The sequence below is a fragment of the Phyllostomus discolor genome, chromosome 5 (assembly GCF_004126475.2).
Source record: "Phyllostomus discolor isolate MPI-MPIP mPhyDis1 chromosome 5, mPhyDis1.pri.v3, whole genome shotgun sequence".
Classification (NCBI taxonomy): Eukaryota; Metazoa; Chordata; class Mammalia; order Chiroptera; family Phyllostomidae; genus Phyllostomus; species Phyllostomus discolor.
Window position 1 is genome coordinate 108,126,567 of NC_040907.2, and position 13,272 is coordinate 108,139,838.

At 41.1% G+C, this 13,272-nt stretch overlaps 1 protein-coding gene across 1 annotated transcript in view; it reads right to left on the reverse strand.

The window, feature by feature from the left end:
- WDFY4 (WDFY family member 4) overlaps positions 1–13,272 on the reverse strand; it is a 324,491-nt gene that overhangs the window by 54,250 nt on the left and 256,969 nt on the right. Inside the window, 2 exon segments of the mRNA XM_028512450.2 lie at positions 305–424; positions 1,528–1,570. Of these exon segments, the coding sequence (XP_028368251.1) occupies positions 305–424; positions 1,528–1,570 (163 nt within the window).

A 13,272-nucleotide genomic window follows, 5' to 3' on the forward strand; every position in this document is an offset into this window, starting at 1 on the left:
ATGAGTGTCATTTGCCCTCAATGCAGTGAGTAAGCCAGGAAGCCCTCTGGGGCGCATGTTAGATATTGTCCTACCCATATTGATAAGCTCACAGGTAGGGCCACCTTCCCACAGGTGTGGCTGGACAGGATCCCAGGCAGCTGGACTCACAGGCCTTCCCCAAGGTGAGAGGCTGACATGGAGCAGCCTTGTGCCCAGGTGGACTGAACCTTATAGCAGAGGCTGTGTGCTGATTTAGAACACTTTGGGAGTCAGAGTCAGAATGTTTCAGGAAGCCTGCATAGTGCCCATGTGAATGCCATACCTGTGAGGTGTAGTCAGCCAGGACCCAGGGAAATACTGGGTATTGCATGTAGTCATTGTAGGTCCTCCCAGCTATGGTGTTGAGGTGCATGAGATACTCAAAATTGCTGATGTCCCTTTTCTACCAGAAGAAACAAAGAAAGGATAAAGAAAACACAATTGACATCTTCCTGAGAACCATGGGGTCTAAACTTCCAGCCCTCTACAGGAGACCCTCATTGTGCAGGTAAGAGCAGGCAGCAGCCACCACCATTGTTCTCCATGCACCTATGTATTTGCCATGTCAGCTCAGGGAGGCCACACTCATTCCAACATGAATGAAAGCAAATATAGTCTGGAAGCAGAGCCTGCCTGAAAGGAAGTATAGCTCAGCAGCCTGAAGCCAAGGACAAAGCATTTCTTTGTGTTAACTGTTGGGTGTGATACTCAAAGTTGGTTAAAATAATAGCATCAATGCTGTGTGGATAAACTTACTGCTGACCTCATTATGATTTAAAAAATAAGTTGAGGGGACTTTGCAGTCACAGAGGGAGAGGTTCTCACCAGTGGGCTAATTGATCTGTCCTCCTCTTAGACTTTAGAATTTTTTTCCCTTGTCTTTGAGATAATACTCACTTTCAGGGCCCTAAAATGTAGTTACAGATGGAGAAAGGGACTACACTTGGGAAAATTTCACCACGGGCAACTGGTGAATGAATGAGCAGTCCATTAGAGTCCCATATCATCTCTGACATGGAACCCGCATGCTGTGGTCTCTTTCTTTAGCCTGCCCCTGAGTGACAAAGAATTACTTTCTTGTTGCCATGTAACCTCTAGGATGGGTCCTCTTGGGGTCCCTTCTTTTCACTGAGAACCCCAGGCTCAAGTCAACTCATCAAGGCTGGGAGTCAGGTGCATCTTCCCCGGACAAGAAGTGGATGGTGTATGCTCCTGAGCTATGCTCATTGATACATATGTGTATACCTTTATGGACAGAGCATGCATGGACACACACAAGCACACACGCATGTGCACATGCACACACACACTCCATAGCTTTGATTCCAAGGCTCAAGAATCACCTTCAATCACTGAGGTCTTTTCAGGAGATTATTTGGGACATTTTGGTAAATTAGAAAAACAAGATCCTTTCTGATTCATTCACATGCTTTCTCTTTCCATCACTGGAGCCTGAACTATTTTCTGACTTACAGTCCCAGTGGGACTCTGAGGGGGTCACTGTACCTGCCACCTCTGCAACATGGTCCTGTCAGAGCCAGGATATTTCCTGTGGGATGGAAAAAATGCTGGTCACCAAATATCCTGAGGCACAAGCATTAGAAGATGTGGGACTTCCAGGATTTTGTGGGGATAGTACTTGCTGGAGAAGATAGACTTCTAGAGCACATAGAAGCTCTCCCACATTATTAGCAGCCAAGGCAACACATTATTATCCAAGCTCTTCATGCCCCCACCCCACCATGTTGAAGGTGAGGTTCTTGCAGTCACTGTCACACTTATGTGGCACTTGTGCCAGAATATGCCACTGCCTTAAGTGTGGCCCATGTAGAGTCCCAAGGTCATGCAGAAGCAAGCTCAGGGCTTCATGCGGCACATTGATTTCCCACAAATACTTATCAGCTTTCTTTGCCATTGTGAGTATAATATAGGTCACATATATTATGTGAACATAATATATGCATGTGGTTAAAAATGCAAACAATGTAAAACACGAATATAAAATAAGAGTTTCTGAACTACCTCTCCCATTTAGGAATAACCACAGTTACCAAGTTTCCAGATGAGTTTTTCTCACATGCTGTCTATATGTTCATATAGTTTTTAACTGATGGTGAATGGGGCTGTCTCATCTGTGCAGGCCTCCACCTGCTTCATGTCTAACAGCACCTTGGGGCATATTCACTCCTCCAGCAGTGGATGCCACCATACAAGTGGGTTCAAACTTGGTGAGCCTACCTCCATTGTGGGCTTTGGCCTAGCAAATCATATTTCCATGACCACCTTCAGACATGAATCTCTGAATATTCTGTGTCTCCATGAGATAAATTTCCAGCTAAAGTACCACTGGCCTAAAAAGTCAATATTTTTGTTTTCCACATGTTACCAAATTGTCCTCTTAAAAGACTGTGTCGACTTATGTTTCTACAAATACAATTAAGAAATACAAATTAAATTTGTTCCTGTAAACACTTCCTATTCTCCCTTGAAATTTAAAGGACACATGGACAAAAACTAGGGGTAGGGTGGCAATGGGAGGGAAGTGGGGAGGGTTGGGTTGGTGGGCTGGAATGGGAGTAAAAGGGAGAAAACTGTACTTGAACAATGATTAAAATAAAATTAAAAAAGAAAATATTACAGGAAAAAAAAAGAAATACAAATTAAACCAAAGAAATACCACCTCTGACCAATCTGGCAGTGAAGGGTTAGAAGTGTTCGGAGATCCCATGTTGGAAGGTTGTGGGGAGGAAACTTCTCCATGTGAAGTGTCCCTCCTGCTCAGCAGGGATTTGTACCGTCCAGTTCCTCAGCCTCTGTTTTTGTCCCTTGGCTCCTTTTCTATTTTGCTTCTTTCCCCTCTGTGTCCTTGAGACTCTCTCTCTACTCCTAAGACCAGGTCTTTGCTCAGATGCTCCACCAAACCAAGCCAAATCATGTTTCTTTCCAGATATGTCCTCTGCCTCAGTGCTGTTCAGGCACCCACGGCCCCCTCCCCATGTGCATTCTATGTCCATCCACATGGACTGGGCCAGAATCCCAGGCCTCTGCCTAGATAAGCCTGGCTGCCTAAGCTCCCCAGCAAGGGCAGCGTCTCCTGCCCCCTCACAGCACGGCTGTCATATTACCTGTCCTAGGCTCCCAAGCCCCCCTTATTCAATTTTTTCCTAATGGGTTTCTAGAAACAGAAAGCAACTTCCAGGCTGGGATCCACTTCTCCCCCACTATAGAGAAATCATCTATTTGGTCCATTTTATCCAGGTAAAGAACAGAAGCAAAACACTTTTATTTCAGTCTGCAAAGGCTCAAGTGAAGATCTGGTTCTCCTGCTTTGTTTATGAGCTTGTCTCCTACCCCATCCCAAATGGCAGGGCACTTTGAAGGTTGTTCACAATAGCAGAGCCAAGAATGGAGATAGTAGGGTCAACTCCTTGAAAAGGATGTGTGCTGAACCTTCCTGAGGATGTGGAATTGATATAGCAAATACCAACTGCTCATCTTGCTACTTTATTTTAGAAGTTTGAGAGTGGAGAGGAGGTAGCAGAACAAAATGCACCTGCTAGGGAGAGAGGTTCTGTCATTTTCTCTTTCAGAAAGAGTTCTAGAACTTTGCTTGTGGTCTTTTGTGACATTGCCACCAGGTAGAATGGTGTGCAGAAGATAAAGGCATTTTACCATCCCATCCCTCATTTCATCTGCTATGAGCTCCAAGGAAGATCCATCACTTTGGTACCATCAAAAAAAGGACGCCATTGCCAGCAGTGCCAAGACACCTAACAAAGGTGAGCTCTTTTTTTTAAGTCATATTAATCTGAAGGTGATCACAGAACTACTAGTATAGTAAATTTTTCAAATTCCTAATTAAATTATTTCTTTAACAATAGATAAACTGCATTATTTCATCAATATAGTATAAGTTTTATATTAAACAATGTGCCATAGATGGCTCTTGACTTTTCAAAGGCCCCCTACAGTCTGGGACAGGCAGCATGGGAAAGCGCACTGGCTTTGGAGTCAACAGAACCTGAGTCCAAGTCCTGCTCCCACTACTTGGCTGCTCTGAACTGCTTTTACCTCATCCTTTTAACATGCAGATCACATCTGTCACACCTGCATGCTGGGTGTGGAGGACAAGTGGGATCATAGCACTGGAAAAGACTATCACAGGTCATAGATGTGGGCACAGGGCTTCCTCAACTGGGCAGAGTTCCAGTGGCTGCTGATGCTACTTCAGAGCAGGGTCTATTCTCTCCTACTTTGAGAGGAAGAAAAGTGTGGTATAAGAGTGAAGACTTACTTCTGGTCAGACCTGTCTAGTTCTGCCAACAGATTTCTGTATGATCTTAGACTTATTGTGCCACTTGTAAATTAGATAATACTATTATGTGGCCTCAGGGCCCTCCCTACTCTTGTGCCCCTGGTTTGCTGACTCTACTACCTTGGACTAGCTCCACCTGACTCATACCTCTACTCTACCCTCTACTCCACTGTGAGCCTGGAGAGAAACAGAGTTATGGCCCAGAAACTCACCTCTTTCCTAGAAAAGCTGGCAGAGAACCCTGGAGGAGCCTTCAGAGGGTGGGTTAGCCCAGGCCAAGGTCTCTGCCAAGGGACTCATCTGGTTGGAGGCTGCATGTTCTCAGTCCAGGAAGAGATAGGATCTGGGGCCTCTGCCTATCCTCCTTATCTCTGGGACTAGGGGACCAGGGCTAATCCTTAGGCACTGAGAAAAAAAAAAAACACAGGTATTTGAGGCAGGCCCTCCAGGAAACTGGGGCTCCCAAGCTAAAGCTGACACATTTGAAACTCCTGCCTTCTCTTCAAATTCTTCTGTGCATCTCCCATTTGTGAGATAGCTATGAGGACATGGTGAAATAGGTTAGTGAGGGACTGAGATGGGTCAAGAAAACATAAGCCAGCCTTGGCTGGTGTGGCTTAGCAGATTGTGCACTGGCCTGTGAACCAAAGGGTCCCTGCTTGATTCCCAGACAGGGCACATGCCTGGGTTGCAGACCAGGTCCTCAGCAGGGGTGCTCGAGAGGAAACCACACATTGATGTTTCTCTCCCTCTCTTTCTCCCATCCTTCCCTTCTATCTAAAAATAAATAAATAAAACCTTTTTAAAAAAGAAAACTGAAACCATATGAGAAGAAAAGCTACTCATGTGGGCAAACTGGATATTTATTTGCCTGATAAAGGGTTCAGTCCTGTCCATCTCCCACCTGTGTGAGGCTCCAGAATAAGGAACATACTTGTTTTGCTGAATGATTCTGGGGAGGCAGTCTGTAGCATAAGAAAGTTTTCCATGAGCAGTCCAGAGATTAGCCATACAGACACACTCCTTCTACTCTTTTTCTCCTGAGGAGCAAATATGGGTTAGCCTAGTTTTCAGATCCAGGTAATAGGTCAATAGAAATCCATGAAAAGACAGACATTTTTGCAAACCAGAGATTTTCCCCTGTATTCAAAGAATATTTACTCTTTCTGTTATAGTTTCCTGACTTTCATTTTTCTAACATGTAGAAATCTTGCATATGGTCCTAGACATAATAATAACAATAATTGCCTAAGGCATTACAGATTGCAGTCTCTGTTTGTTGTCTAATTTTTACAAAGACTCATGCAGTAGCATTCTCTCCATTTACAGATGAGGAAATGGAACCAAGGTGAGGCAGTGAGTGGACTAGGGAAGTCTGCAATAGCTGGCTGGAGCCACCCCGAAGCCTGGTGCAGAGTAGGTACCCATGCACTCCAGCTCAGGCTATGCAGGGAGGGCACCTGCAGGTACCAAACCTTGACTCCAGAACCTAAATCCAAAGACAAGCTCTTTCCTTTGAAGAAGAAAAAAAAAAATAAAACAAAAGCAAATAAAAAGGGACAACACAAAAATCTGAGTTTTATACTTACCTGAGAAACTACTAATTTGTGTATATCTGGAGTCAAATGAGCATTAAAAAAATAACCAAATTATTATTGCATACCTGTGCAATAATATAACATTGTGCATGTATTAAAAGTCTGGAAGGTTATACAACATGACTTTACCTCTAGATGCTGAAACTGGGTTGCTTTAATTTTTATTAGGTTTTACATATCTGTATTTCAAAATGTATTTATTGTCTCATGTATTTTCTTCCTTAAAATATTCACTTATTTTTGATTACCTGTGTTTTATAATTTTATATTATTTATTTTCTAATTTAAAGCATGTACTTTCATGAATATTCTTTTTTACAATTTTATTTTAATTGTTGTTACAGTATAATTTTTTCTCTTTTACTCCCATCAAAGCCCACATACCCAGCACTCCCCTCCTCCCTCCCATTTACACCTACCCCTAGTTTTTATCTACGTGTCCTTTATACTTGTTCTTGTAAACCCTTCCCCTTTTCCCCTGAAATTCCCATGAAATTCCTCTCCTCTCCCCTCTGAACACTGTCAGTCTATTCTCTGTTTCAGTGTCTTTGGTTGTATTTTGCTTGTTTCTTTGTTTTGTTGTTTAAGTTCCTGTTAAAGGTGAGATCATATGGTATTTGTCTTTTACTGCCTGGCTTATTTCACTTAGCATGTTGTTTTCCAGTTGCATCCATGCTATTGCAAAGGGTAGGAGCTCCTTCTTTCTTTCTGCTGAATAGAATTCCATTGTGGAAATGTACCACAGTTTTTTATCCATTCATTTACTGGTGGGCACCTAGATTGCTTCCAGCACTTGGCTATTGTAAATGGTGCTATTATGAACATTGGGGTTCACAGGTTCTTTTGGACTGGTTGGTGTTTCAGGGTTTGTAGGATATAATCCTAACAGTGGAATTGCTGGGTCAAAAGGAAGTTCCATTTTTAGTTTTCGGAGAAAATTTCATGCTGTTTTCCATGGTTGGTTGTACCATTCAGCAGTGGTTGTACCGGTCTACAACCCGACCAACAGTGTACTAGCGTCCCCTTTTCTCCACAACCTCTCCAACATTTGTTGTTTGTTGCTTTGTTTATGATGGCCATTCTGACTGTTGTAAAGTGGTACCTAATTGTGGTTTTCATTTGCATCTTTCTGATAGCTAGCAGTACTGAGAATCTTTTCATGTGTCTCTGGATCCTCTGTATGTCCTCCTTGGAGAAGTGTCTGTTCAAGTCCTTTGCCCATTTTTTAATTGGGTTGCTTTTGTTCTTAGAGTGGAGTCATGTGAGTTCTTTATATATTTTGGAGATTAAACCCTTGTTTGAGGTATCATTGGCAAATATGTTTTCCCATACAGTTGGTTCTCTTTTTATTTTGATACTGTTTTCTTTAGCCATGCAGAAGCTTTTTATTATGATGAGATCCCATTTGTTTATTCTTTCCTTCATGTCCTTTGCTCTGAGGGACATATCAGTAAAAACGTTGCTGCATGAAATATCTGAGATCCTCTTGCATATGTTCTCCTCTAGGACTTTAATAGTACATGGCTTATATTTAAGTCTTTTATCCACCTTGAATTTATTTTTGTGGATGATGTAAGTTGGTGCTCGAGTTTCATTTTTTTGCATGTAGCTGCCCAGTTCTCCCAACACCGTTTGTTGAAGAGACTGTTTTTACTCCATTTTATGTTGGTGCCTTCTTTGTCAAATATTAATTGACTGTAGAGACTTGGGTTTATTTCTGGGCTCTCTGTTCTGTTCCATTGGTCCATGTGCCTGTTTTTATGCCAATACCAGGCTGTTTTCATTACAGTGTCCTTGTAATATGATTTGGTATCAGGTATTAAGATCCCTCCTACTTTGCTTTTCTTTCGCAAAATTGCAGCAGTTACTCGGTGTTGTTTATGGTTCCATATAAATTTTTGAAGTGTTTGTTCTATGTCTGTGAAATATGCCATTGGTACTTTAATAGGTATTGCATTGAATCTGTAGATTGCTTTGGGTAGTGTGGACATTTTGATGATGTTAATTCTTCCAATCCATGAATACGGTATATGTTTCCATTTGGTTGTCTTCCTTGATTTATTTCTTCAGTGTTGTGTAGTTTTCTGCATACAGGTCTTTTACTTCCTTGGTTAGATTTATTCCTACGTATTTTATTTTTCTTTTTCCTATATCAAATGGGATTTTTTTCTTGATTTCTGCTCTGATGTTTTATTGTTGGTTTACAAAAATGCCTTTGATTTCTGAGTATTGACTTTGTATCCCACTGTTTCGCCAAATTCATTTATTAGGTAGAGCCGGTTTGGGGCTGAGTCTACAGGATTTTTTACGTACACTATCATATCATCTGCAAACAATGACAGTTTTGTTTCCTCCATTTTCATTGGGATACCTTTTATTTCCCTTTCTTGTCTGATCGCTGTGGCTAAAACTTCCAATACTATAGCCTTTATTATGTTGAGGAATGCTCCCTCTATTCCCACTTTGCTGAGTGTTTTTATCATAAATGGGTGCTGTACCTTGTCAAATGCTTTTTGGGCATCTATTGATATGATTATGTGATTTTTGTCTTTGCTTTTATTTATGTGGTGTATTACCTTTACTGATTTGCAAATACTGTACCATCCTTGCATCCCTGGGATGAATCCCACATGGACATGGTGTATGATCTTTTTAATGTATTGCTGGGTGCAATTTGCCAGTATTTTGTTGAGGATTTTAGTGTCTATGTTAATCAGCGATATTGGCCTGAAGTTTTTTTTTTTTTTTTCTTTGTTGTGTCTTTATCTGGTTTGGGGATTAGGATGATGCTGGCTTCATAAAAAGAGTTTGGGAGTCTTCCATCATTCTAGATTTTTTGGACTAGTCTGTGGAGGATAGGGGTTAGCTCTTCCTTAAATGCTTTGTAGAATTCTCCTGTGAAACTTTCCAGACCCAGACTTTTGTGTGTCGGGAGCTTTTTGACTACTGCTTCAATTTGATCTGCTGTTATTGGGCTGTTCAGGCTTTCTGCTTTTTTTATTGAGTTTTTGAAGATTATATTTTTCTAGAAATTTGTCCACTTCACCTAGGTTTTCAAATTTCTTGGCATACAGTTCTTCATAGTAATTTCTTACAATCCTTTGTATTTCTGTGGTGTCAGTTGTAATCTCTCCTCTTTCATTTCTGATTGTGTTTATCTGGATCCTTTCTCTTTTTTTCTTGATGAGCCTGCTTAAAGGCTTGTTGTTTTGTTTATGTTTTCAAAGAACCAGCTCCTGGATTCATTGATCCTTGGAATTGTACTCTTAATCTCTATGTCATTTAATTCTGCTCTGATATTGGTTATTTCCTTCCTTCTACTTGCTCTGGGCTGTCTTTGTTGTTATTCCTCAAATTCTTGTAGATGTAGAGTTAGGTTGTTTGTTTGAAATGTTTTTATCTTTTTTTGGTAGGCCTGTATCGCTATGAACTTCCCTCTCAGGACTGCCTTGGCTGTGTCCCATAAGTTTTGGGTTGTTGTGAGTTCATTTTCCTTTGTTTCCAGAAACTTTTTGATTTCTTCCTTAATTTCATTCTTGACCCATTCATGATTTAATAGCATGCTATTCAGTCTCCATGATTTTCAGTGTTTCGGGTTTCTTCCCTTGGGGTTTGTTTCTAGTTCCAATCCCTTGTGGTCAGAGAAAATGCTTGATATGATTTAAATTTTCTTGAATTTGTTGAAGCTTGCTTTGTGTCCTATCATGTGGTCTATCTTTAAATATGGTCTGTGTGCATTTGAAAAGAATGTGTATTTAGCTTCTTTGGGCTGAAGGGCTGTATATATGTCAGTTAAGTCTATTTCCTCTAGGGCATTGTTCAATGCCACAATATCTTTGTTGATATTTTGTTTGGAAAATCTGTCCATTTTTGACAGTGGGGTGTTAAAATCACACACTATAATTGTGTTGCTATCAATATCTTTCCTGAAGTCCTCTAAGATTTTCTTTATGTATTTGGGTGCTCCTATGTTGGGTGCATATATATTTACAATGTTTATGTTTTCTTGGTGGATTCTTCCCTTGAGTATTATGAAGTGACCTTCTGGGTCTCTTTTTATGGCCCTTTTTTTGAAGTCTATTTTGTGTGATATGAGTACTGCTACCTGGCTTTTTTTTTCCTGTCCATTTGCTTGAAAAATTTGTGTCCAGCCCTTCACTTTCAGTCTGTGTAGATCTTTTGTCCTTAGGTGGGTCTTTTGTAGGGAACATATGTTTAGGTCATGCTTTCTTACCCATTCCGCTATTCTATGTCTTTTGCTTGGAGCATTTAATCCATTTACAGTTAAGGTTATTACTGATAGGTACTTATTCATTGCCATTTTTGTACCTGTGTTCCTCCCCCCCCCCCCCCCTCTCTCTCTCTCTCTCTCTCTCTCTCTCTCTCTCTCTCCTTCTTTTTCTTAATGCAGTCCCTTTAGCATCTCTTGCAGAGCTGGTTTGGTAGAGGTGTATTTTAGATTTCTTTTGTGTGGGAAGCTTCTTATTTGGCCCTCTATCTTGATTGAGAGCCTTGCTGGGTAAAGTAGGCCTCTGGATCTCATTACTTCGAATATTTCTGGCCATTCTCTTCTGGCTTGGATTGTTTCCATTGAGAATTCAGATGCTAGACTTATTAGGGCTCCCTTGTGTGTTACTTCCTGTTTTACCTTGCTGCTTTTAAGATTCTCTCTTTGTCTCAGTATTTTACCATTTTAATTATGGTATATCTTGAAGTGGCCCTCTTTGGGTTCCTCTTGATTGGAACTCTCTGTGTTTCCTGGATTTTTGTGACTTTTTCCCTCATCAAATTAGGGAAATTTTCTGTTGTTACTTTTTCAAACAGGTTTTCTATCCCTTGCTCTTCTTCTTCTGGTATCTCTATTATATGGATATATTATGTTTCATATTGTCTTGCATTTCTCTTCATCCCTCTTCATTCTTTCTGAGCTTCTTTTCCCTTTCTTGCTTTTTTTGGGGTGTTTTTTTCTACTTTGTCCTCCAATTTGCTGATCCGATCTTCTTCTTCATTGATCCTGGTTTTGATTCCTTTCACTGTGTTCTTTAGTTCAGATATTGTATTCTTCATTTCCTCTTGGCCCTTGTTGATAGTTTCTATTTCCTTTTTCATGTTGATATAGTTTGCAGTGAGTTTGTTGTAGGTTCCCTGTCGTTTCTGGTAGCTCATTGTGAGCTCATTGAGCTTCCTGACAATCATCGCTTTGAATTCAATATCTGATAGTTGAGTTGCCTTGTTTCATTTAGCATTCTTTCTGAGGCTTCCTCCTTTCCTTTCATTTGGGGATTGCTTCTTTGTCTTCCCATTGTTTGTGATACTCTTCTTGTTAGCCTCAGCTTCTTAAATTAATCTGTTCTGGTTCCCTGGATGTATGGTGTGAACTTCCGTAGTAGAATACCAGTGAGTTTCAGTGGTGCAGTTTCCTTGATCTCCCGAGCTCACTGGTCTTGGGCTGTCATTTAAGTTGGCTCTGTATTTGTCTTTGGGTTTTGATTGTTGTTGGGTCTTTCTTTGGTGGTTCCTTCCCAGCAGCTGGTTAAATGAGGGTCACTTTGCCCACCACCTCTTGTATTTTGTTGTGCTGCTGAGGGCATTGTGTTGAAGCTGGTTTTTCTGTGGGTATAAGGTTTTGAGGATTCTCTCTTGCTCTTGTCCAAGTGTTTGTACTGGATACTGTCTCCACTGTTTAGTTGTATTTCCAGATAGGTCCTGGATTGAGGTTTGTGTGGTTTCTACTCTGTCCTTCACCTTCTTCTGTTGTTATCTGTTAGTGGTTCCTTTGTTGTTGGATTTCCTCTTCCAGTCAGTATCCTGCTGTTCACTGCTTCCACCTACTCTTTTTTGTGATCAGTTGGAGGGGGAAGGCAAAATGGTTTAAGACAGCAAGAGAGTATTCTATGATATTTACAATAGCAGCTGGTAGAGAAGAGATAGGAGATCCTTTGGCTATGTATAGTGTTAACTGTGGTCTTCCACCCAGCTAGCTGATTTTTAGAAAGGATGGAAAGAAGGTAAGACCCTTGTTGGGAAAGGAAGGATTGTGAATTGGATCTATAAAGCAGTGAGGTTGTGGGAGGTCAGATTCCGAGGTAAGGTGAGAGTAAAAGATAGTAAATAGGTGTAGTGTGTGAGAGAATAGAGTTAACCACTATGGTAATAGAGTTCAGAAAACTTTGAAATGAGCTAAGATCTGGAAGGGGTGTGGTGTAGTATTTACAATTGTATGGAACAGCTATTATTTACAATAATAATGAAGCAACAATCACGTGACAGAATCTCTATGATCTGGATAACAAGAATAGGGAGTATAGAACCTTGAGTGAAGTGGTAATGGGACACAGGTGAGGTGAAGGACAGTAAATTAGCAATGCACTATGAAAGAGATATCAGAGGAAACCTGTCAGGTGATACAATATAGCCAGCCTAGCAAAGCAGACTATACAGAAAGAAGAGGAATACAAAAATACTATGAAGAAAAAGATGTAAGAATAATGAAAAAATAATAATACATATATGCAATAACTTGCAGGTTCTCTGTTATAGCAGAGTGAAATTTGTCTCACTGTTGCAGCTGTTGTGATGCCCCTTCTTTGGGCTCAACTCTGGTCTTTTCACAGTTCCAGGTTTTTGTCTCACTTGTAGTTATTTAAAAACAAATAAAAAAGGCAGACAAAGGAAAGAAGAAGGGATAAAATTGGAGGAAAGAAAGGAGGAAGGAATAATATAAGAAAGCAGGAAAGAGAGGAAAAAGAAATTGAAAGAGAATAAAAATAATAAAAATTAAAAAATTAAGAATTGTTAAAAAAAATAGAATAAAATTAAAAGCCTCTTGGTTTCAAAGTGGCCAAACCAGTTTTTCTGGTCTTGCTGGCTGCAGCAGGCTGAAGGGTGATTGGTATGGCTTTTCTTCCTTCCAGATCTGAGATATGCATTCAGTCAGTGGGGCTATCCTGGCTCCTCCCCCCTTCACCCTGGTTGTGGGAACCAGGCCATTCCCCAGGGTTACTGCTGTGGTCTGGGGTGCGGGGATGCACTCCCGCACACATGTGCCCTCAGCCAGACAGCCTCACCCTTCCCATTGCTATGGGGGTGCACAGGGTCTTCCACACAAGCACAACCTTCCACACAAGCACAACCTTCCGCACAACCTGGGGATAACTGCCTGGCTGGGTGGCATGGAGGCTGGAGTGATTGCTGTAGTAGAATTCCCCAAACAGTGTCTTTCTTTTCACTCCTTCCTCTTGAGAAATTCCTCCTACTCAAGCCTGCTGCTCCATACAGTGGTCTGGCTTCTCCCACAGCCCAACTCTCCAGACAGACCAGTGACAGTGGTGGTCAGGC